This window comes from Heptranchias perlo, chromosome 38, assembly GCF_035084215.1.
Source record: "Heptranchias perlo isolate sHepPer1 chromosome 38, sHepPer1.hap1, whole genome shotgun sequence".
Taxonomy (NCBI): domain Eukaryota; kingdom Metazoa; phylum Chordata; class Chondrichthyes; order Hexanchiformes; family Hexanchidae; genus Heptranchias; species Heptranchias perlo.
In genome coordinates, this window is record NC_090362.1 from 17244164 (window position 1) to 17270313 (window position 26150).

General features: G+C 40.3%; 1 protein-coding gene and 1 long non-coding RNA gene across 3 annotated transcripts in view; one reads left to right on the forward strand and one right to left on the reverse strand.

The window, feature by feature from the left end:
* edc3 (enhancer of mRNA decapping 3 homolog (S. cerevisiae)) overlaps window positions 1-26150 on the forward strand; it is an 80722-nt gene that overhangs the window by 11685 nt on the left and 42887 nt on the right. For both annotated transcript variants that reach the window (XM_067973565.1, XM_067973566.1), the window contains exon 4: window positions 22674-23009. In XM_067973565.1, coding sequence (XP_067829666.1) covers window positions 22674-23009 — 336 coding nt within the window. The remainder of the gene's footprint in view (window positions 1-22673; window positions 23010-26150) is intronic.
* Window positions 12301-17132, reverse strand: LOC137304827 (uncharacterized). Its single transcript, XR_010958642.1, has 2 exons — window positions 16772-17132; window positions 12301-12564 (listed from the first exon to the last, which is right to left on the reverse strand). It is a non-coding gene; the product is annotated as an uncharacterized lncRNA (long non-coding RNA).

A 26150-nucleotide genomic window follows, 5' to 3' on the forward strand; every position in this document is an offset into this window, starting at 1 on the left:
GTTTATCCTCTAGAAAGTTTGATGGGAAGTAGTTTATGTTCAGATGTTAACCCAAGCCTGACAGGAAGGTTAGAACAACAAAAGAAAACCAAACTAAGCAGAGATGCAATTTGGCCATGACTGGAGCAGTTTTATAGCAATGTATAAATGATTAAGGCTTGTAAAGTTTTCACTTTTAGATTCCTGCCTGAGAAGGAAGATTCTTGGTTGTGCCCATCCAAAAGTGGCAATAGAGAACACCTTATGCGTTTAAGTCTGATGGGGAGCTCTGTTGGGTGACTTTTCTTTCTTACTCCTTTATCTGTCAATTTTCTCCCTTTCGTTCCTCCCTTGGAGTTAAATACTTTTTGTTGGTGTACAGTTTCATGGGTTTTGGCAGCCCTTTGGCACCTCAGTCATTCAGCCATTCAAGCAAATCTAGATAGAGAGTCTGCAGGCTACTTGCCTCGGGGGATTACATGCACCAGTTCCTGACTTCATAATCCTCATTAATCTAATAATCTCATTTCAATATCATTAAATTTTCCTCCTCAATTTCATGGTTTAAGAATTATTAATACAGGCTGGAAAGAAATAACCATCCCTCTATTTAATGGTATATACTGAATGGTTTGTGGTACGGTTAATCTATTATTCCCCCAAAGCTGCTCTAATCTGGCATTTGATTACTGCTTTAAGTACATACGGTTCTATTCGCTTCAGATATTCTAGTCCGCTAGCTCCCTCAATTGGCATAAGGTTCTTAAATGCCTCAGGAATTCCAGTCCGCCCAGCTTTTTTTTTTCGGTATGGTACCCCGACATGCAATTCCAGCAGAGGTATTTTAGCGGCGTTCAGATTGCAAGAATCCTGGCATGTTTTCCTCTCCCCAACTTGGGCTCTGCAGTCAGATGCAGCCTCCTGCCCACCATACCAGCTGGGATTGGCTTACTCGGCACAGGCAGGGTTTGAACCTGGGATTACCTTAGTCTATATGTCTCAGCCACTCACTGGCTAAACCCATTCAGTCAATGGGGAGCCCCCTTGGATGACCAGCTTTGTCTTGCCGTCATAGTTTGTGCAATTTGGGTCTTTGCTGACCCCAGCGCTCATTGCCATCAAAAAAATAATTAAGCTCTAGATCCCCAATGTGCTGGTTTTCCATGAAGCTGTTTCTGACTGGCACATCTGAAAACATCTCCTGGTTGGAGATACTTTGAATTATGTTCAATAAAACAGTATCTTTCGGGGGGTGGGGTGGGGGGGGTGGTGGTGGCAAGATTTTCAAGATTAAGTATTTCCACAGTGAGTATTCCTTTTTAAACAAGCAAGGCTTTGGTTTGGTAGTGTGTACACAGTATTCTAATTCAAATTCGGTAACAGCTAAAGATTACTAGTTGAATAGAACAAAAATTGCATTATTTTCTAGCAAATTTTTTAGTTTCAGCTGTTTCTTCCCCTCCCCAGATTTTCTCCCTTCACCCTTCCTCTCATTAGGGGGTTACTTGTGCAGGAATACTGGTCCATGGGCACTGGGAGTTTGCCATAGCTTGGTGAAGCAGGCATTCTTCATTTGTGAGTTCAGGCAGTGAGTGGTGTTTGGCTATTTGCACATAAGGATTCTTGGGGCCAAACCACCACTTGACCTGCCAAATGTCCACATAAGCGTGGAAAGCAGTTGAGGGGAGCAACCTTGGGTGATTTATTTTTTTCCTCCTCTTTTCTCTTCCCTCCCCCCTCCCCCCCCCCCCCCACCCCCCCCCCCCCCACCCCCCCCAGCAACTCGCCTCCAAGCGCATGGTGCTGAGGCAAATTGTAGCAGTCCACTATTGTCCTATCTCAGAACAACTAACTCAGTACACACTAGCACTCCAATGTGGGACTATCCTGGTCTGTGTTGCTGAATATTACACCATGTATTTGATTTATTCACTAAGTAGTTACTGGAGCCATCTATGTATTAACACGTATTTTAAAGAAGAAACAAAATTGCCTATGTTTGGCTGCAAATTTGGCACTCAGGTCTCTGAAATTGTCAGAATAAAAATTTTACAGCTTTTAATGGCCTGAAATGCCACTAATTCTAGGGCAGTGATATCCTAATATTAACACTGCATACATACAGTTCAAATGATTTGACATGCTGTAGGCCTGTATTTCCAGCAGCATTTCCTTGTTTTGCTGAGAGGGAAATTTGGATTCTTTGGTAGGGGAGATTTAATTTAGAGATTAGGGGTTGTTTCCCAGATCTGAATATTGTAGAATTTTGAAATGGTGTAACTGTCAGGGAAACTTGATTAGTGTTTAGTGCTATAAACTCTTACCCTAGCACAGTGTATTCATCTGTTCTAACTTTGTTGTCAGAACAGGTGGGTCAAGGGCAGAATTTCAAAATGTTCAGCCTGTTTACTGCCGTAGTTTCACTACAATCTGTAGAATAGATAATGTAAGATAACTACAAGTGCTACACTGAACGTAAAATTTCAGATAACTGCTACACAGTTGTTATCAGGGTGCAGGTGTGTTGTCATGACAAAATGCAATACTGTTAATTTAAAGGGCATAGTTTGGTAATCCTGATCTTTATGTGCAGTAATGTTTTCTCACCTGTTCGTATACTGCCTCTCAAAATTTTGTATGTTATGTTTTGAATGGTAGTTCCACCTTTTATAATTGAGGGTATTTTAATTAAAGCTTTAATAGAGAATGACTTGCATTTACAAAGCACCTTATTCACCCCTCAGTTCTCCCAGTGCTTCACAGACACTGAATCACTTCGAATTGCATTAACTGCTCTTAAAGACTTTAATAGCAACCATTTTGCACATGGCAAGATCCTACGAACGATAATGAGCTGAATGACCAGTGCATTTGTCGACTACAGGAGAAATGTTGGCTAGGATACCAGGAGAACTCGCTGCGCTTTGTTGAATCATATCATGGGATCTTTATTATCCACCTGAAACAGTCCGGAGCAGGCAGATGAATCCACGGTATCACGGCACCTCTTAACAATGCAGCACTCTCTTAATACTGCACTGATGTGTCCATGTAGATCTTGTGCTTAAATCCTGGAGTGGGGCTGAACCCTATGCCACTGTTTTCTGATCTGGAGCAAGTTAATGCAGGAATAGTGTAAACACAGGAAAAGTGTAATGATCAGCTTGCAAAATTTTTATTTGAACTGTGAAAAACATTCAGCTGGAGTGATTGAAGTTTGGAAGGACAAAATCTTTAGTTGTGCCTAGATAGAACTGGATATAATGGGGTGGATATTGGTGTTCGTAGGCCTATCATTGACAGTGGGAGCAATTTAGAGTGATAAAGTATTGAGTATAATGAGAGCCTTATTGCACAATAATGAAGTATATTGTTTTGTGTGCCCTTTTCCTAATGCCTTGATTTATTTTTAAAGCTTGCATCCAACGTTGTAGCTACCACTTTTTGAATGAACTGTGAACTTTCAATTAATTTTTAGATATAGGAAGAAAGACCTTGCCTTTGTATTGCACCTTTCACGTCTTTGACGTTTTCTAAGTGCTTCGCAGCCAATTAATTTTGAAGTGCAATCACTCTTGTGCAGGCAAATGTGACAACCAATTGGTACACAGCAAGGCCCCACTAACAGCATCAAGATAAATGACCAGTTCATCTGTTTTGGTAGTGTTGGTTGAGGCATAATTGTTGGCCAGGACACTGGGAGTCCTCCCCTGCTCTTCTTCGAATAGTGCCATGAAATCTTTTATGTCCTTCTGAACAGACAGAAAGGGTCTTGTTTTAATATCAAATCTGAAAGACTGCACCTCCAAGAATGCAGCACTCCTTTAGTATTGCTATGAAGTGTCGGCCTAGACTTAGTTATAAGCACAGGTCCTGTATGGGTAAGAACCCATAACCTTCTGGCTGAGATAAGAGTGCTATTACTGAGCCAATCTGATGCTGATATATAACCTTCAGCTAAAACAGCACATGGTTTTATATAAATAATATATTAAACGTCTTGCTTATAGCGAGCATTTCTTGCACGTGGCACACTTTCTTCCTGTAATAGATTTCCAATCACATTTTCCCCATCGCACTTTGTTGATAAACCCTCTATTATAAAACAGCGAATCCTCTGACTCACCATGAGCAATGCCAAGTGGAGGGGTGGGGGGTTGTGTAGCATTTGTGTAGCATTGGAGAGATTTAAGGATATAATCATGTAAGGAATTCAAGTGACAAATTAAAGTGATTTATAAGCATACTCTGTTGGATAATACTGAATGTGTTTCCAGTAATTATTTTTATTTCTAACGGTAATTTCTTATTTACAGTAGGTGAAAGTCATAATAAAAACAGTACGATCAAACTGCCATTGTGTCAGCCTTGAATCAGTGGTAGCCCTCTCGCCTTTGAGTCAGAAGGTTGTGGGTTCAAACCCCACTCCAAAGACTTGAGCACATAATCTAGGCTGGCACTTCTGTGCAGAACTGAGGGAGAGCGGCACTGTCAGACTCGCCTTCTTTCACATGATACGTTAAACCAAGGCCCGACAGATGTAAAAGATCCCACGGCACTATTTGAAGAAGAGTAGGCGTCCTGGCCAATATTTACCCCTCAACCAACATCTAAAACAGATAATCTGGTCATTTCTTTCATTACCATTTGTGGGTCCTTGTCCGCAAATTGGCTGCTGTGTTTCCTGCATTACAACAGTGACTACACTTCAAAAGCACTTCATTGGCTGCAAAGCACATTGGGACGTCCTGAGGTCATGAAAGGCACTATATAAATGCGAGCTTGATCAGTGGGTATATTACCACTGTGACCTTTTGTATATCAAAAGGACAATTAGCACAATAGTGTAAACATTTATAGATCTTCATCATTGTGGTGAAGATCAAAACAGGTTAAATTTAACCAATAAAACTTTGTAGAAAAAATAGTCAGTGGATTCTTCTTTATGAAATTTTAAAAAAAAACAAGATGTGTTAAACTATAATACGGTACAGTTGAAGTGACTCAGTTTTCATTTACGTCCAATTCCAGTGGTTACATTAATAGGTCATTTAAAAGTAGCATGCTGAAAAAAATGACAACAGCCTCCGCCAAACCAAAAACAAATATACAAACCACAGTAGTGAGATAGTGTCTGTGAAGTATTTATAGCCCTTTGGGAATTTAAATAAAGTTCATTTATTCTTAAATTCAGTTTGGTGCACACTCTGCATGAACTATTGATGAAATTCACTAAGTGAATCTAATTTTCCCTTTGGATTTGTAGTCTTCTCACGTGCTGAGGATATTGAATGAGTTGGTTGGATTTTAATCTCCCGTGGCATTGCACATGAGTGAAGAGAAATGTTGTCTTTAGTTGAAACATTGTTGGAGGCTGAGTGTAATTGGACCAGGCGTGCATATGTAACTCAGTCCCCATTTTAAAATCTTGCATTTTTCATATTACCATTATAATGGTAATATAAAAATAATGCTTATGTCAACATGTCACACTATAATTGCATCCTTCTCCCCACCCAATAGAGATGCTTCAGCGACACCACTGACAGAATGGTGTAATTGCAGTTTGACAAGTTTACTTGTCAGTTTCCATTATAAATGTGGACATAGAAATTTATAATGGAAAAAATTGACGGGATGTCCTTGCGGATGTAAGATTTTTAATATAGTTAGATATATCATTTCACAGGATACCTGGTAGCGGACTTGTTGGAGGATAAATTCTCAAAGGGCTGGAAATACTCCACTCTATTTTACTCTGATCCATTTTATATTTTCTTTTGCGTTGACATAAATTGGACATTAGAAGAAAACTGAGTCGTTTTCATAGGTGTTACGGTGCAACACTCTTTTTGAAAGATTGCATGTATAGCATGAAATGCTTTTTGTCCTTTAATGTTGTCATCCAGCAGTAGATTTATACTTTATGAATCAATATTTCATAATGACCATTATGATAATGAAAGGTCCACATAGTACATCTTGCTATGTTAGTGAATAAAAAAACCCATAGGTTTTTGAAAAGCACTAAATTTAATTTTTTGTTTTTGCTGCTGTTAAACAACCCAGATAGAAACAGTTAAAATGTCATTGGTATTTGTACATCGAAGACCACTGTTGGTTAGTGGAAAGGCCATTCAAACAACATTTGGGATACAAAACAAAAGAAAAAGCTTTAGGGTAAAACGCTAGGTTCTAGTTATGTTTGTATCTTGCAATAAAAACACAATTTATACTGCACAATCTCAGTTCTTAACCAGAAACCGGATTGAATTTATTTTTAAAAAAAATCCCAATGAGATCACATTTAGATTCCCTACTTCGACTTTTATCTCTGCTCCTTCTCCCTTTACCATTGTCTTTTTTCCCTTCTTAAAGACAAAAATTTACCTGGGTGGAACAGTTAGGGCTTCTTTTACACTGGCATTTGTTCAGTTTGGATTTTGTGAGCCAGCTTCCCCCATTTACATTGCTAAATTCTGCTGAGATAAGATAGCCAGATTTAGTAGTGTAAATGCCAGGACTTGGCTCGCAGGTGCTAGTCTCCTTGAATATGAACTAAACAACCCTGTGTCTTTCCCCCCCCCACCCCCTTCCCAATTTTGTGCCCTCCTAAAGCTTCCTACTAATGCTGGTATGCGGTTTTACTGGTATCAGAAACATTATGATACTTTGCCCAATTCTTTATGCCCAATTGTTTGTCGTGAGTCTAGGTAATGAGTATAGGCTATTCCATCATGGGAAGCATCACAGTTGAGTTCTCCTGCTTTGACCTAACAATTGCACATTGAGGTCCCTGACACCAAACTTGGATTTAAACATTATAGATTGGGGGAAGCTTGAGGGAGGTCAGTGAGAGTAGGATCCTGTGTGATGAGCATTGATTTCAACATAAGTGAGACTGCCGAGAGGACAAGCTTGTAGGATGGTGTATTTGTAGTTCAGGGGGAATAAGAAGAAAGTTCAGGAGACAAATGACTATAGTAGCACTGATAAAATAGATGGTAGCCATGATGTGGAGATGCCGGTGATGGACTGGGGTTGACAATTGTAAACAATTTTACAACACCAAGTTATAGTCCAGCAATTTTATTTTAAATTCAACCTGAGGAAGGAGGAAGCCTCCGAAAGCTTGTGAATTTAAAATAAAATTGCTGGACTATAACTTGGTGTTGTAAAATTGTTTACAATTGATAAAATAGAGGCTAGAATGGCTGTGACAGAGTTTGGAGGCCAGCTTCCAACTAAAAATCATAACTATTGCAGAGTATCTGAGCTAGGTGTAAAGGTCATCCTTTAGATTTGATTCATACAATAGAGCTTTTCTGAAATCCAAAATCAAAATAAGGCAGCTTAACAAAAGAGTTTTTGTTGAATAAAGAAAGAGTTTTCAATGACATTGGTTTCAAAGATAATTTTTAACCTCCAGATTTTGTTATTAATTTCCTTAGAAGCTGAGGCTTATCTTGGTTATATTTTTCTTTGCATGTCTTGTTCAATCTGGAATCAAATTGAATAGAATCAAAAATGCTGATTTAGCAAGAAATTACTAATTTGTAAAACTGGAGGGAATGAGAAATGGAGGCGAAGATGCACATCTTTATTGGTTCACAGAACACCCCATTCCATCAAGGATCTCATACAGGCCTCTTCCTTACATTCACGAAAATCAAACTCTAATTAACACTGGAGTACTGTAGTTTTGAAATGTATGGTGTTTGCTTAATGTAAATTTTTAAATAATCATTAAAATGGAATCAGTTCATTTTTTGATTTTTTTTTTGCTTGTGGTTCTCTTACTGAGAGGACTCTGAAACATTTGCTGCATTGCAAAATGTAATTAGTTGGAACTGGGGTTTTGGCACCTGTTTGATTTTGGACAAGCAATCTCAGCTCAGGTTAGACATTGTGGTTAGGTAGAGAATAAAAACCTCCTTTATTCTGCCCCAGAAATATGTGTCAGCCCTAACATCAGAAGAGTGCTCCCCTTCTGCAATGGTGTTGCAGTTTTCCATTTCTCAGTTCAGTCATCCTGTGGACTCTGTTTTGTGGAATTGTCAATTTAGTGCAAGATTAAGGGCAGATTTGTACTATATGCCCATGTGCACATTTCAAGTAGGGCTCCTACAGTCAGCATATAGAGAAAATGTTTAGACCATTAGCCTGACCTGGATTTGTGACCTGTGCCCCAGAGGTCAAGGGCCAATTATCCATTGAAACCCACGTCCAAATGACTTGATAAATTTTAGTGCGCATATGCTATCTGCCCACTAATGTACAATCAAACCTGATAAGGTTACTTCTGTTAATAGTACAAATTGTTTTATCCTAAAAGCCCTACTTTAATCTCTGCCCATTTCGTGCAGTAGAGGGAAACCCGATAAGATCACAAGTTCAACCAGTCCTGACAATGCAATCTTATCAGACTTGCCCTATACCACAACCACTGATAGTGACGGCCATTACTTATGACTCTCTAATTGAGAAACTATTTAGAACACCTGCTGCATTATAAAATTGGGATGAGTACATGTTTACACAGCAAAATAATTGACGCCACACAAGAACATTCTGTGACTATGATATGGGGAAGAGAAGAGGGAAATGCATAGAAGATGACGGGTGTCTACTTTGGACAAGTGACAGCATGTAATGAGTGCTTTGGTGATGCTGAATATTCACTGCAATTGTGGCATGACCTCTTTCATCATATAAGGCACTATTGGCGCAATAAAATGCAGCTGATGATAGAAATGAGCAGTTGGTACTTGAAAAAGTCAGTTTTACATTGCTGGTATGAGAGGCCACTTTTTAAGCTTTGTGTTAAAGTTTAGGGGAAAAAAACTTCAACTTCTGTTCCATTAGGAATTCTATAATTGATTTAGAATTGATCTAGAATCTTGCCATAATAAATATTTAAAGAGGGTAAAATGAGTGTCCAGTTATTTTCGTTACATTTGTAAACCTGGATTTTTTTTACAACAGCTTGCAACTATATAGTGCCTTTGACTTGGAGAAACATCCCAAGGCTCTTCAGAGGAATAATCAGACAGAAATGGATGGCGAGACAAAGAAGGAGATATTAGGAGGGGCGACCAAACGTTTAGTCAAAGAGGTGGGTTTTAAGGAAGGTCTTAAATGAGAAGTGGGAGGGGAAGATGGAGAGGCGTTGGGGTTTACAAAGGGAATCTGAATGTCGGGCCTGGATGGCTGAAGGCATGGCCACTAATGGCGGGGCGGGGGGGGGGTGGGGGGAGCACCAAAGGCCAGAGTCAGAGGAACGGTTGGGCGAGGGCAGAAGAAGTTACATAGATAGGGAGGGGTGAGGCCCTGAAGGGATTTAAACACCAGGATGAGAATTTAAATTTAAGGTGTTGGGAGACTGAGAGCGAGGCCAGTGTAAGGCAGCAAGGACGGAGTGATTGCTGAGTAGGACTTGATGCAGGATCGGATATAGGCAGCAGAGCTTTGACTAAAACAGAAAACAAAATACTGCAAAAGCTGGAAATCTGGAAAAAAAAACCTACAGAAAATGCTGGACACACTCAGCAATTCAGGCAGCATGTATTAAGAAAGGAAAATATTTACATTTCAGGCATGGCCCTTCACAGAATCAGACTTTCCAGTATTTTCAGAGTTTTGGATGAGTGGAGGATGGGAGGCTGGTCAGGAGAGGAATGGAATAGTCATGTCTAGAGGTGACAAAGGCGTGGATGAGGATTTGATGCCAAGGTTGCAAACAGTCTGGTTCAGCCTTAGACAGTGGCCAGGGATGGGGGTGGAATTGAGGTGAGGGCCGAAGACAATGGCTTCAGTCTTCCCGATGTTTAACGAGGAAATTGTGGCTGATCCACAACTGGACATTAGACGAGCCGTCTGACAACAGAGACGGTGAAGAGGTAGAGCTAGGTATTGTCAAGGTACATGTCTGCAGATGATCTTGCAAAAGGATAGCATGTTGATGAGGAAGAGGAGGGCGCCCAGGATGGTTCGTTGGACTCGGGAGGTGCCGCTGCGGGGGTGGGAAGAGAAGCCATTGCTGGAGACCCTCTGGTTACGATTTGATGGAAAAGAATGAAAGGAAGGAAGGGCATTGCCACTGGAGGAAAATTGTTGGAGAAGGATGGTGTGGCCGACCGTGTTAAAGGCTGCAAAGAGGTGCAGCAGGAACAAGCATATTGCACCACTGTCACAGAGGATGTCATTTGTGACTTTGGTTAGGGCCATTTCGTTGTTGTAGCAGCGATGAAAACCTGATTGGAGAGATTCAAACATGAAATTGTGAAAGATGGCCACAAAAGCCTTATGGTTAACAAATAGGGAGTACTTTCGTCATAGTTGGTTTGGCCACAAAATAGGAAACTGGCTTTATTGCACAAAATAATTTTAGTTACTGGGTGTGTGGATGCAGTTAAACTATATTTTGTTAATGATTTCAGTAACAAATGAAAACCGCACTGGCAGCAGATGGCTAAATAATGGAAGTCTATCAGAAACCAATTTGTACTGCATCTGGAGCAGTTATGTTGTCTTTCAGAAATGTTGATTAGGGTTTCTCTAGTGGGGCTTAATCATGGGTAATAAACAATGAGGTGTGACTAGTAAGCCATACAGACTAGAAGGTTTGATCTCCTGCCTATGCTGGGTTAGCTGACCTGTGTTGGAAAGTGTAAGTGCACATACGCATGTTGGTGAGTACAATATTGGTCTCTGCTGAAATGGCCCGTATGGTGTCCTTGACTTCCTAGGCTTTTTAATGAAGATGGCCTGGGCAAGTAATTGCAGGGACACCATTGGCACCATACCTTGGCATGTGACACTGTTTTCATAGAATCATAGAAGTTTACAACATGGAAACAGGCCCTTCGGCCCAACATGTCCATGTCGCCCAGTTTAAACCACTAAGCTAGTCCCAATTGCCTGCACTTGGCCCATTTCCCTCTATACCCATCTTACCCATGAAACTGTCCAAATGCTTTTTAAAAGACAAAATTGTACCTGCCTCTACTACTGCCTCTGGCAGCTCGTTCCAGGAGAGAAATGAGCTGGAGCGGGCGGGCAGGGGGGGAATGCTGCCGGTACCCTGAATTTGCTCCTGGTTACATTGTGGAGTGCATTTCTGAGCACTGGCAGCAACACTGCAGTAACTGCTCATGCAGTAACTTGGCCTGCTCACTAGGAGAACTACACTTATGAAGCAAAATACTGCAGATACTGGAAATCTGAAATGAAAGCTGTGTTTTAACCAGGGCCCTTAGATTTTTCAGCATCTCAAGGCCAATTTCTACAGCAAGCCCAGCCAACTTCTGCTGCAAGTCTGTCCAGCATTTGGAGACGTCTTAGTCTCAATATAATTATTTTTAAAATATACTGTATAAGGACAGTGGTAGTTTTGTTGAGAAAAATTGGGTATTTTATACTGTTCTGAAGCCAGTATACTGTGTGCTCAGCCCTGAGTCTGCTGTTTACAGTAATAGCTGCTACTTAATCCGTAGCTATCTCATCTGATTTTGTTCTGTTCCAGGTTTAACAGCTAGGTGTTTAGTAGCAGGTAACCTGTTGCACCAATACTAATACCCGTTCTTAGTCCGACACCAGTCTTTTAAGCCCTATTGATTTGTAGTTCAGTAATTGCTATACTTTTCACACCTTGCGCACTTGACTACTAAAATTGGATTCTGAGTTTCTACAAAATCAACTGATTAACAAGCTCAGATCAATGGAGTTGCATTATCCCTGGGCATTTCGTATCTTGCATGTTTCATCGGCAAGAGCTAACCCTGTTGTTGCCTTTGTATAACTGGCATCTAAATGCCAATGGAAGGCAAGGGAGGGTTAATGTCCTTCCATTGCAGGATTGTCGAAACCATGGCTGATGACCCCTGGCAAGCTATCTCTTGTAACCTAAACAACTCAGTTCTATTTATCGTATGTTTCTTACTCACTGGTTTGTCTTTGAATTTTTTGGGTCTGGAGGTTTGAAATGGGCTGTTCTTGGTGTGGTCACCTAAATTCAAACACTTGGGACTGTACTTGAGATAAATGCCACAACAACGACGACTTGCATTTATATTGCGCCTTTAATGTAGAAAAACGTCCCAAGGCGCTTCACACGACCATTATCAAACAAAATTTGACACCGAACCACATAGGGATGTTAGGACTGGTGACCAAAAGTTTGATCGAAGAGATAGGTTTTAAGGAGCAGCTTAAAGGAGGTGAGAGGTTTAGAGGGGGAATTCCAGAGTTTAGTGCCTAGGCAGCTGAAGGCTGCAAATGAACATGACTTGTGAAGCACTTAAGCAGCCCATGAAGACAAAAGACTTGAACATTCCTTCTTTACTGCTCTTCATGTCCCAATTTTAAAATAAAGCGTACAGCTCAAATCCACCATTTGTTCAGTGGACGAGGTTTTTTTCTCTCATTGCATATGTCCTCCAATTTGATATTCAATCAACGTTGTACTCTTGTGTAGAGTTCCATGATACTGATTCTGCTTGATTCTTTTGGTAAGCAGGGCGGATTCCTTTGTTCCTTTTGCAGGTTGTAAAAATTTGCAGTTGCATGCATCCTTTCACTCAGGATCTATGGTTAAATGAGAATTATTACTGCTGACTTCAAAGTCCCATAGCGTGCTAAATGAAGTCCAAAGTTCCACTTTATACTACTTGTGTAACAAAAATCAATAAACAACAAATAGTAAAGTTATGTAACAATGGGTTGTATGCAGTTCTTTCATTTAATTTATCACGCTAGGGGTATGGCTGAGAAAAGGCAGCCCGCAGGCAGTGATGGTTGAGATCATGTTGGAAAGGAGTATTCATAATTTTGCTAGGATATAATTGGAAGTATGAATCCTGGAAGTATTGTTTACTTTTAATGAACAAGGAATTACTTTCTCTTGTCGATTAAAGTGCTCATGTTTAAGGGGCTCACTTCTGTTGAGACAGTTAATTGCTAAGATTTGTAGGGTGAATGCACTTAGTTATTCAAAGGTCATATGTTTGTATACTGCTCAGGTTGCGTGACCTGCTGTGTGCATTTAATGTTTGCAGGAGAAAGATTTGAAAAGATAGGCTACTTCACATTTAAAACGATCTGTGGGAAATCTGTGATACCTACAAGACGGGAAGGCAATCTAGATGTAGATTCGACCACTTACTAATTTATGTTATGGTTGTTGCAGTGTTTCTATTTAGGTCACCTAAAATGATAAAAGTGAATTTGTTCCCATTATTCTAGTTTTGTTTTTTTTTGTGGTTTGTTAGTGCAACCTATAAGCTGTAATTTAAAATCTGTTGCTCATTTGGGTTTGTTGCCCAACATTGCGTGGGTGAAAATTGCACTGTTTTTATTTGGGATGTCTGATTTGCCAGTATGTAGGTTCAAATGGCTGCAGAAATGAAAAATGTACAGAATAAGAACAGAAGAGGTTGGAAACCCACATCAGGTCGATCAGCATCTGAAAGGGAAAGATTCATTAATATTTAGGTTGGGGCTGTCAACAGAAATGTTAGTCTTGTATGTCCTCAAAACATCCCATCGTGCTCCACAGCCATTGAATTACTTTTGAATTGTTATATATAGGGAAATGCAGACAGCAAGGTCCCACAAGCAGCTCTGAGTTAAAAGGCCAGATTGTCTGTTAGTGTTGTTATTGAAGGATAAATGTTAGCCAGGACACTGGGAGAACTCCCCTGCTTTTCTTTAACTAGTGTCATGGGATCTTTTACATCCATCTCAGGGCAGATTAACGTCTCAGCCAAAAGACACCACCTTTGACAGTTCCACTCTCATTAGTGCACTGAAGTGTCAGCCTATGTTACGTGTTCAGGTCTCTAGAGTGGGGCTTGAGCTATGACATTCTGACTCAGAGGTGAGAGCGCTAACACTGAGTCAAGGCTGCTACCAGATGCATGGAAATATGTTGAAATTGGGAAATCCATGACCATCTCCAGTGTATCGGTAGTTTTACCGGAAAATGGGTGTTTAGTACGCTATGTAGACACTGTAACCATTCTTATTTGAGAAGGGGTAAAATTGCAAGTTTAATTCTTTTAAAAGTCGTTTGCTTGCAGTTCTGTTGCCTCAAACCCTAAGCACTGTTTATTGAGACTTACAGCATTACGATGGCAAGAAACACTCTTCCTCCAGCCACTTCACCCAGCACCAGTTTCTCCCCATCTCTTCTGAAGGCTCTTGCTCATGCTGGAGATTCTTCTCATCCCCAGCCCAAGTGCACTGAGGTCAATTGTAGCACTCGAGCTGGAGCTAGATTTCTATTGCCATACTACTTTATTAGTGCCATCAGCTCCTGACACGTGGGTTTCACTCAGTGGGCGCCAACACTAAAGTACATGTGCTGGATTTGGGCAGCGGCTAGGAACTCTGAGTAAAAACAAGTCTTCCTGACATTAGTGAATCTGGCAAGTTTATTTTGGTGTTGCTGCCATCACCAACACGGCACTTAGCCCAGAAAAGCAGCTTCGGTGCACCCAGATCAGTTTTGAAACCTGGAACCTTCCAGCCTATACAACTTAGTGGCAGACCACGCAACACATTTACTTGCTAGGATGTCAGAAAAAGAATGATTTTATTCGTGTTTCCAGAATATTCTGAGCTTCTGGGCATCCATTGGCTTTGTGTGTTTTTTTAAATATTTAATATTTCATCTATAAAAATCTGCAGAACACAGATTTTGCAGAAGTGTGAAGGAAAAGTGTATTTTGAAACCTGGGGAAGCTTCTATATTTAGGAATAACCAACATTGAGATTAACCAATATTGAGAAAAATCACTGGAAGGAAAATTATGTATTTCACCAACTGGATGAAGGAAATGCTGTTCTTGGCATGTTTGTATTTATCAAGTACAATTTATTCCCGATTAACAAAGATGGAATACAAATTTGCTAAAAGTTACCAACACAAAACATGTACATTGTCATAAGAGCATAAGAAATAGGAGCAGGAGTAGGCCAATCGGCCCTTCGAACCTGCTCCGCCATTAAATAAGATCATGGCTGATCTGATCCTAACCTCAAATCTAAATTCATGTCCAATTTCCTGCCCGCTCCCCGTAACCCCTAATTCCCTTTACTTCTAGGAAACTGTCTATTTCTGCTTTGAATTTATTCAATGATGTAGCTTCCACAGCTTCCTGGGGCAGCAAATTCCACAGACCCACCACCCTCTGAGTGAAGAAGTTTCCCCTCATCTCAGTTTTGTCCTGGCAAAATATGTATTGTGTCTCTAGGGAAATCCAAGGTGGTTCCGTTGACATTTTTTTTGCCTTTATTGTTCCGTGACTGCTAAAAATAGTGAATGAATGCTTTGTTTAAATTTATGGACCATGCCACTGGTTGCATTGCTTTGCAATTTACCTGGATACAATTCCAGTTGAATCACTGTCGACTGAACAAATTTGGTCGTACTTTTTTTTTACAAAAGTTATTTTCGTGTACATTATATGGTGCATCACAAAGCAGTTTACACATCTAGGTCATTCAGTTAGTGTTTTAGGAAGCTTGAAAAACTGGTTTAATTGGCACTTAGCTGCAGTTATATTTTTCCTTTTAGACTTTAGTAACATTACATATTGCATCAAATGAAAGATAATTGAAAAGGCAGCATTGTGGTTTAGTCCGTTTGCCATTTAGTTCTCCGTTTTCCTGTCCCCATTTGTTCTTGTACACTCATTTCCACCTCCCCCCGCCCAACCCTCAAAAAAAGCTCAGAGAATCGTGAATTTAAAAATGTTTTTTTGGCTCTGTATGTTGACTCTGGTTTCTACTTCATAAGCACCATTAGATAATTGCACAATCACTCTCTTATTTTGTGGGAAGTTCTTGTATTTAATTGTAAGTACAAGGAATTGGACCATTTATATTTGGAACTATGTGTTGTCATTGGGCGTCTGCAACGACACAACTGTGTTATCCTCGATGCCTAGAAGTTATCTCTGTAGGCAAACTGTCACTATCAGACATTCAGCCTCTGTAATTATTTGCAGTCCGAGACAGATTATCTTTGGCTGCAGTTAATATGCCACTTTTCGTGTTGATGCAAAGTGGCTTTGTGTGAGTACTGACAAGAAAATGGCAGCTCAGCTCCAAAGCTGGGTGATGTGAAGTTAAATTTATAAGTTGTTCAGATGTTCTGTTGGGCACTTGATAAACTTATTTTCTTTGTAATATTATAAGAAAACTGGTGCTTCTGCCTTTTCTGCCCAAACAGTTGGGGAATGGAGGTTTTCACGTGTGCATTGGTGGGAAGATTGCAGTTTGTAGCCTGCAGTATTACTTGAGTGGTACCTGTATTTCACACACTGCAGCCTCAGTGTCTTTTCGTGGCAGCTCCCTGGTCTAGAAGTTCAAGGCAACTGCCAAGTAGTTCTATTCTCTGGAGGGCACAAAGTGACTGCGACAGAACTTGACAGAGGGTGCATCAATCAAACATAAAAGAATTTTTAATGATTTAAAATAAAAATTAAAAACTAATTAAAACCACCCCTGTTGAGAATGTTGTTCATATGTTAGGTAAAGGCCGCAGAAGAATTCAGTACACAAAGGTTTTGCTTCCAAATTTTGCCCGTCAGTGCTACCTTTGCCACTACTGTGTTAACCTGGCCAAATGTATGCTCTATTTCTTGTAGGCAACTCTACCCACCAAACCTGCTGAAACTCCAGTGTGTCAGGCTTGTCAGATTGGTTCACCATTTGCAAGTCAATTTAAGTTCTTGTACTGCTGATTGTGTGTGATTTTAAGACTCTATTAATTTAAACAGGTACTTACAATATATATGTCCCTGCTTGCTGAACCATGGAAAACAGAAGGCCCCAAGTTTGGTTCTGGGTTAGCTGATCTTTAGCAGGGTGGTATTAAAAGTGCTGCAGTTAGCCTCCATGCTTCTGTACTGCAGAGGAGTAAAATGGACACTGTTCCCTTTTCAGATTGCTATTCATTGACTCCTGCTGGAACGTGTCCGTGTCTGGATGCTAGGTCAGAACAGAATTAGGCTCCGCTATTATGGTCCCATGTGATCAAATGTTCGCTGCCTAGCATCACACATGAGGGATAACAACTTGGGGGTGAGGTACTGGAGACCATGTGACACCGATAGAACTGTACCAATATGATTTGCACCTTCAGGAAAAGAGGGGAGAAAACTGAAGAAGATTAATTTGATTAATGATATACAATTTAACTGCATTAATGACCCTGAAGCAAAAGTCTTGAACTGAACTTTGTACACAAGTTTGTTACTCTTTGATTATAGTTTAATCAAAAGTTTAGACACGTTTTAAAGCTTCGAAGTAACTTCGAAGACACTGATTGGATTGCAGTCATAAAATTCTTACTGATTGGAGATGAATAGAGGTGGAGGAAAAAAATTGCACTTTTTTCTTCAGACACCTCTTAAAAATAGCCAGGGTAGAAAAAAGCACCAAACATTTTCTACTTTTTGATAAACCTTTAATAGAATGCTATTCTCGGACATTACACTGTCTATAAAAACACCATGAACTCTAATAATTGACGCAGTCCTGGGTGATTGCCCATTCGTACACGCTCTCCCCGACATGTTTCCATTTAGACCACATCATGGGACATTAAATGCCTCAATTTGCTTGATTTATCTGTGTATGTTTTGAGATTTGAGTATTAGTATGGTTTTGATATTAGGAACCTATTTGTTGTCATGCAAGGAAATCATATACATTCAGTATATCATAACAGGCTTTGGAACCAGCATAGTGCGCTCAGGAAATATATCTCTGCCATAAACTGCACTGGTGAACATGTGTTCTTTAAATGGTTTCAGATGCTCTAGTAGCATCAAGGATAACATAGTTGCAACATTGCAGACTCCCAATGACAATTCATAATTCCAAATATAAATGGTCTAACCCCCAACTTCCATATTTGTAGCATAATCTCTGTGACTCACTTGTGGCTTCAGCATGCTACTTGTATCCAGCTCCTGTGCCTTCACTAAGCATGTGCTAGCTTTCTTCTGATGGTAGCACCTTTGCCTCTCAATCATAAGATTATGGGCTCCAGTCCAACTCCTGGACATAAGCTAGGTTGACAATCCAGTGCAGTGATGAGGGAGTGTTGCATCGTTGAGGTGACATCCTTTGGGCGAGGTACGTGGATTTTACTGTAGAAAGTCCGCCTGTCAGATGGATGTTGAAGATCCTGTGACAGTATTCAAAGAACAGGGAGTTCCCCTGGTTGTTTGGGCAACATTCCTTCCTCAACCGACACAGTTAAAAACCTATTAACTGATCATTCATCCAACTTTTGTTGGTAGGATCTTATGCACAAATTGGCTATCGCATTTCCATACAAGTAACAAAGTGATTCATTGCATATGAAGCGCTTTGGAATGTGCTGACACACGATGAGGTACTGCATGAAGTTAAGTCTTTCTTGGCATCTTGATTAAATAGCCTAATGATAGTCGCTCGCTCGTCTCGCACTTAAGGGATGGCCACTTGGGCTTGTCACCCATGGATGCCATATTCTAGCATGAGCAAGAATCTTTGTGGGGGTGCGTAGGGGGCAACCTAATTTTGTTGTTTGTAGCTTTCATTAATGGTTCCATTGTTGAAGCTGACTCTTCTCACCAACTGGTCATCTGAGATTTAGCAGAGAAAGAGTTAACGTTATATAAGATATGTTTTAGTGAGCTGCTTGTGCTTTTTATGGAGACTCCTATCAGTATATTTTAGCAACCTCAAACACTAAACTATTAATGTTTACAAACCACACTGTAAATCATCAAAACTAAAGCCAGTTTGGTGAGCTTTGCTATCCAACCCAGAGGTGTGCTGCACTGATCCTCGATCAAAATAATGACAGCACTTGAATGAATGTTAGCACTGCTTGTGTACAAATGGTTAAAGGAAGGCCATGCATTCCATAGCACTGATTGGATTTGTCACAATTAAAGTAACTCACCTTGTGGTGTGTTACGTGAAGCAATGAGTGACAGTCAAATATCATGAAAACAGTAACATTAGTGACTAAGATCTTCATAAGTGAAATAAACTGGACAACAGTTGGTTAAATTTAATTCCTGAACAAAATTTATTCCAGTTTTAACGATGGTTATTATTAGAACAGAGGATGCCTTGATTCTTCCCATTATGTCATAGACGGCCTCTTTCCAAACGTGACTAATTGCCATCTTGAAAATCGTCTTGGCAGTTTTGTGCCAAAGTACAACTTTCTAGTGTGAGTTGGAGCTCCAGTTTGAATGTTCTGTGACTCCATACAAAAAGAAATAAAATCGAAACGAATTGTCAAATTTGCCAAATACTGTTCTATGGAAACAAGTGCTGCTTTTGCCATTTCACAGCTGCCTGCAAAGCCCCAGAACAGAGATTTGTGGCATTATTGAGCAAAATAGTTCAGTCTCTGCTCTCACTTGGTATAAAGAAACTTTTGTTGCACAGCATCTTTTCGTCCAAGAAATTTTTTTCTGAATGCTTGTTATCTGGAATTCCCTCCCTGAACATCTCCACCTCCCTCTCTTCCTTTAAGACCCTCGCCAAAACCCACCTCTTCAATCGAGCTTTTGTCCATCCCTCCTAATATCTCCTCCTTCGGCTCGGCATCCATTTTTTTTAAGGTTACGCCTGAATGAAGCGCTTTGGGATGTTTTTCTACAAATGCAAGTTGTTGATTTATCCTATGAATAACCTGAGATAGTATTTTAAAACTCATGGGAATTGTCAGCAGGAACCTTTTCAAGTGGTCTTTTAAGTCAGGTTCTAGGAGCTTGGTGTCAGAGAGACAAGTCTCAGCATTTATCCTGTTAAATCCATTTTGCTTAGATCAGTGATGGACTGAGTATTACCTGTGTCTATAAGACTGTTGGCAGTTTAAGGCTTTAACAGCATAAACCACAGTAATGCAGGGCTCCCGGAATCCAACTTAGAAAAAAAACAATAAAAATCATGGTTATATTACATTACTTTAGCTGAGGTATTCAGTAACTTTTGTGTTAAGCACCACAATCCTGACTGTTTGTTTAAGGGTTGTCCTCAAATCAATACAAAAGCAACTCGGTGTGCTTATTTTTTTAAACTGCTACATTTTTTCTTTCTCTTTCCCCTCTAACACCGTCGAGCTGAGAGGCTCAAAATTTAGTTCCACATGGTTCAGCAGATCCCAAGAGGGCTTCAAGTGGCCCTGGTTTGCTTTGAGCACCACTGCTGTATTGAGTCACTAAATGTGCTGTATTCTTCGTTACTTATCGCATAAATGCTGAGACTTATGTTAGACCATAAGTATTCAAAGTGGAATGGACTGCACAGGATCTGCGAGTAGATCCTGGAGTTCTGTGAGGTCATTCAGATTTCTGCTGGGCCCTAGTCAGACATACTGTTGGTGATCTAAGGAAACTGGATTTAACATCATAACCCACACTAGCTGGCGTGTGGCCATGCACACCATGCCTCCAATTCTGTGTTTTATATTTTCTCTTTGTTGTCTTACTAGCACATGGTTTCTGATACTGTATACGAATTAAAAATGTTTCCTGCAATGATAGACCTGCTCTTCTTTAGGTAACTGATAACGTTTTTTTGGAAGTCAGAACAGGACTTCCCGAGAGTTTGTCCATATTTGCAGGAGATCAGTGGGACTCTGTCAGTATTTGCACTGATTCCCCCTCCCCATGAAGAAAAATTTAGAGTCTACTAACTGTAAACCAATGTAGAAGTAGAGATGGAGTCAGTAGGGCAACTTGTTTGTTGTTTTGCTACATTAAATCTCTAGGAATCTCAGTAAAAATCACTACCCCAACATCTCATTGGAGTATATTTTACTGTAGTGACATTTCCTGTATTGCACTACAGTCTATAATCTTCTAAGCTCCATTGAGTTTTGTGAAGTTAACAAGTTACTTGGGCTTGATGGTTTTAACAGAGCACTTTTTCTATAGACTTTCTAAGCTCTGTTTCAGAGTTTTTTTCATTTTGGTTGAACCTGAAGTGTTTGATCCTTTGTTAATGTTGCGTTGTTGGCTTGCAATCGTGAAATGGAGACATTCAATTCATAACCAACCAGTAAACTGCTTCAAAGAGAGTGGAATTAGAGACACTGTCTTACGGGCAAAGACTGGCAATTACAATTTGAATATTAAAACACTGTAGGCTTTGTGAAAACTCAGTGGACCAAGGTCTTTGGTGCTTTGTGTAATATCTGGTTGCAAGTAAGACCTGCAGTAGATTGGTAGCTGCCAACCAAACCCAGCATGTAAAATGATGGCGTACGATGAATGCTGTTTTGTGGAGTATTTCAGTATTGTGACTGGCGTCAGAAACTGATGAAGTAATAAAAATTCTGTGGAAGGGATGAGTTGGTGAAATATTAAGCACAACATGCACAATCTATTCTGTTATGGATGAAAAAAGATTAAAATATTAATTGGCCATTATTAAAGAAAATGTCAAAAACCATTGTTAAAATTTGGTTGTATGGTAAATTTTCCTCTATCCCTCCAAAAATTGTCACCTGAATTTCACTAAAGCATAATAATGGACTTTTGAGTTGTTCATATGACCATTAGAGCTGAGAAAAGCACACAGCAGCACAATTACGGTTTATCTCCTTCCAGATTTTGTCTTGAGAGAGCCACTTGAACTGTAGGTCACTGAATTAAAGTACTGGTGGTTACGGGTTTATCTCTCGTGGGAGCAATTTGAGGTGATGAATTAAAAGTGTGCACAAGCAACCCTTCCTAGGGTATATTGGTACCATTATGCTAAATAATCCTAGTAACAACTTTTTAAATTGAAATTTTTTTTAATATAAAATGTTTGCAAGCGGTCATAGAGTACATGCTGCAATACATATTTCACAAGGCTTACACATAAATGCAGTAAGGGTCATGCATTGTTGTACAGTTCTGTACATTAGTGTGAGGGGTGCTCGGTGACGGAGCTGGGGGTGTTCTTGGTCAGCAAGTGCTGGGGGCTAGTTGTGGGTGAGGTCCTGCAGTAGTTTGCAGCAATAACTGTTCCTCGTTGACATTGTGTGGTCTGTCTCCTTTTCAAGTACTTCTGGCTGATTGTGGGAGGTTGGGGTGGGTGGTAGGTTGACCTGCAGGTAGGGGCCACATATCTCCTGATATTTCCCCAGTTCCATGCACAACAACACTGATTAATGGTCTCTGTATTGAATCAGTGCGTTTTTGTGACTAAAGGAGTTGTCTTGTGAAATCCTGATAAGAGAAGCAATGAATGATTTACATTACAACCAACAATGAGATTAGCTGATTTATCAGTGGGGGGGAAAAAAAACTGGGCAACATGCTTTACTGCATGGTGTGGGAAATGCAATAACAACTTGTTATATTAATTTTTATATAAAGTAAATCTATAGGAATTTGTGAATTATATGGCTGTGTACCCCTTTCAGTGAGGTCTGAGATGACCAAAAGCGTAAGCTTGAAACACAGATGCATTTTATAAAATACCGTGTAAACCCCAATATTGGGTTATTACCCAGGGTGCAAGTCCACGATCAAATACTTAATAACGGAGCACGTCAATAACTGAGCACGTCCATTACAGAATTAACTGGCAAAACCCTTGTAAGGTGGAGAGCAACCTAGATCCTTTTAAAATATATTTGTACAGTATATCAATCTCATCATTGTTCTCCATCTTTTCTTCCTCAGGGTCCTCTAGCAGCAAGATTCCTAATCAAGCAACACCAAAGAAAAATGGAGTAAAGAACGGACCAATGAAAAATAAAGACGATGAATGTTTTGGGGATGGAATTGAAGAAATCCTAGACACCGACTTTGATTTCGAAGGCAATCTAGCACTCTTTGACAAAGCAGCTGTGTTTGAAGAGATAGATACTTTCGAAAGGCGGAATGGAACACGGTCCAGGGGGACACCCAATGAGAAGCCAACGAGATATCGCCATGACGAGAACATTCTGGAGTCTGAGCCCATTGTCTACAGGCAAATCACAGTGCCGCAACACAGTGGTAAAGAATATTGCACTGGTGAGACCAAACACAATTTTGAAGCTGTGATGCACTGTTTGATTGGGAAAGGAAGGGAAGGCTTAAATTTGAGCAGGATGTGCTTTGGGAATTGGTGCAAAGATTCATCTGGTCACCAGTTCTAAGATATTTAAAAATCTAATACAACATATCCCTTTTTGTAATTCTTAACAGTTTGGAGTAATTTCAAACATGGCGATGTAGGCTGATAGTTCGCAGCTCCATTTATAATATCTCCAAAGGTACGTTCTTAATTTGGCCAACATTTGGAGTTACAACTTACTGAGAACACATTTTTCACGTGGAATTCTACACTCCTCCCTCACTAAGCTGGGGATAATTGCACAGCATACAACCAGCACAGACATGATGGGCTGAATGGCCTCCTTCTGTGCTGTAAATTTTTCCATGTTTCTATATTTCTAACCTTGTACCCAGGGCTGGGTTGGGGTGGGGTTTGTGGTTATAGGTTAACCCTTCATTGTAAGCACCACATTTCTCCAGGAATGTTGTTTACATTTAGTTTGTTCCAGGTGATCTGTTGCAGTTATGTATTAATGAGGAAATGAAAGATTAGGTTGCTAGATGGCCTGTTTTCTGCTACTATCAAAGGAGCAGGAGATTACATATGGGTTAATATGGAGGTTGTTTTGTGCAGGAAGCTGACTACAGGACCCCACTGAGGAATGCAAGGAACTGAGAAGCTATTTTGTTGGGAGGGAAAATAAAATTAAATTGAACTGATTTATTTTCCCGGCTGAGTCTTTGGGATGGAATTGATCCAGTGACTGGTGGGCAGATTCTCAAAGCTATAAAGCTTTGGATTTCATCTAAATAAGGCATCCGGGGTGAGGGAGAGTGTGTGTCAGGAATGTACCTGGGAAGTGGTGAGGTCTTTCATTGCCACAAAGGCAGCTCCAATGCCTGTTTCTGAAGTTTTGTGCGTTGCAAGCTGTTGAGCCAACTGCGTTCGGATCAGAGCTACCAACACCAGTGGACAGAAATTTAGTCCTTGATCTGTCTGTCTGTCATCCCACCCTCCCTCTCTTCTACCCACCCTCCCTCTGCCCTTTCCCTGCACCTTTCTAGGTCTTCAAATGTTTCTACAAACCAGCAGAATTCAATTCAGGAGACATGACTGCAGTGATGTTGCCACTGTTGGAACCGTCTTTTATGTTGTGATGTGATGCATGACATCGCTTGTTTATTCAATGAACTTAATCACATGCTCAACAGTCCTTGTTTTCCTGTGCTGGATTAGTGAATCTTTGCCGGAAGAGCTACGGGTGTTTTACAATTGGCCTCCGTGCTGTTGGGTTGGTTAGGAGGGTGGAGAATTGCTGTGGGTTCCTATACCTGAAATCTACACTGTGATTCCTGGTGGAAAGTATGTGTGTGGATGTTGGATAAGAACAAGATTGGACTTGATCTTTCCCATGGTCAAACAGCCCATCAATGTGAGTTGACCAAGTTCACATGAATAATGCCCACCTGGCACATGGAGGATGGCATGGTAACACATCCCACCAGGAGCCTGCACCTTAAGGAGAGGGGTGGAAAGCTAAAATTCATAAAGCTGCTTGTCAAAGTATGAAACTGTTTTAAATTTCCTTGAACAAGTAGTTTTCTGTTGAGGCTGATTTGTCCCTAGTGCCTTAGCTCAGCATCATTTACTAGCTCTTACACAATGGTTTCAAATGGGCTAGATTTTAAAATAAAATGTTCTGGCTTTACAGCATTATGATACACGTGACCGCTGCTACAGAAATAATGTACTGGAAATCAGCACTGCTGCAAAACATCAGGTGCCTTAGGCCAGACTAAAAATCACAAACTATTTATAGATTTTTGCTGTGAGATATTTTTCACAAACCAGTTTTTTTTTTGGTGTGTGGTTGATGTCAGCAGTAGTTAAACTCGGGATTGATTCTTTTGTGTCTGCTTTTGATATCTTCATTATGGACAAAAATGGAAGCTGTGGGGAATTGGTAATTGCTGGAATATCTTTGTTCCACAGTGAAAACTTTAATGACAGAATCGTAAATTCCGAAAAGTTTATTTCCAATTTCATCTTTTCTCACCTCCCCACTTTTGAAAGTGCTTACTTATGTTGCCCTATGGATCTACGCCACTGATAGTCATTTGCTACCTTGTGGAAATGACTGTTCTTATGTGGGCCTTTGATGCTGTGTTGGCAGGCCCTTCCCTCTTGGGAGGAATCGGAGTTAAGCGCATTCTTTCCCACGGGAGCACTTTCCAGAAGCTGTCACTAGATAGTAGATGTTTTGTCTCCCTAACCCCCCACCCCGCACCCTTAATCTGGAGACATGGGGCTAGTTGTAGGGCTCCATCCACTGCCTTTCTATCACTCCTATGAAGTGCCTTGGGATGTTTTTACACCGTTAAAGGCGCTATATAAATGTAAGGTGGTGTTGGTTGAGATATCACAGGCCGGGGATTAAACCTAAGGAGGTCTTGATCAGAATGGCTTAGTACTATGCTGTGTGATGTATCTACCCATTGAGCTATTGGGAAGCTCATGAAGAGCTTCCTTTTGTGTAGAATACAAACGAGATGCCCATTGTATATTATGCTTATTAGGTCTCAAAAGTCACATGTTTTGAAAAGCCTTTGTACACTTTTATTAATATTTTCCCCCTCTTTGGTCTATTTTCCCCAACTGAGAGATGATTTGGATGTTCAGAGGAGTTTTACTTCAGGTGAGCCAAAGGGCTGCAACCTGGTACTTCCTTGGTTTCTCTGGTGTGTGCGATACAAATGTTTCATCCGTGCGTTTATTGTGGGAAGGGCTGCACTGTTGCAGGGAGGGAGGATATATTTTCTTGCAGCTAGCAGTGAGAGCTGCTCTGTTCACCGTTCAATGAGAAGGGTTTGGCTGCTTTATTTAAATAGGAAGTTGTTTTATGGACTGACTGAAAACTTATTTAACCCCGTCTTCTGAAGAGTGTTTTAGTTTTTTGTATGTCACTATTATCAAAACCAGTTCTGTACTTTGCTCGTAAAAATTTAAATGATGCAAATTGTGTAGTTGTTGATGTTTGTGCAATGAATTCAGCCAGTGTGAATGCACAATAAAACCCTTTCATCCCTCCTGTCAGCTCACCGTCACCCTAACACTAT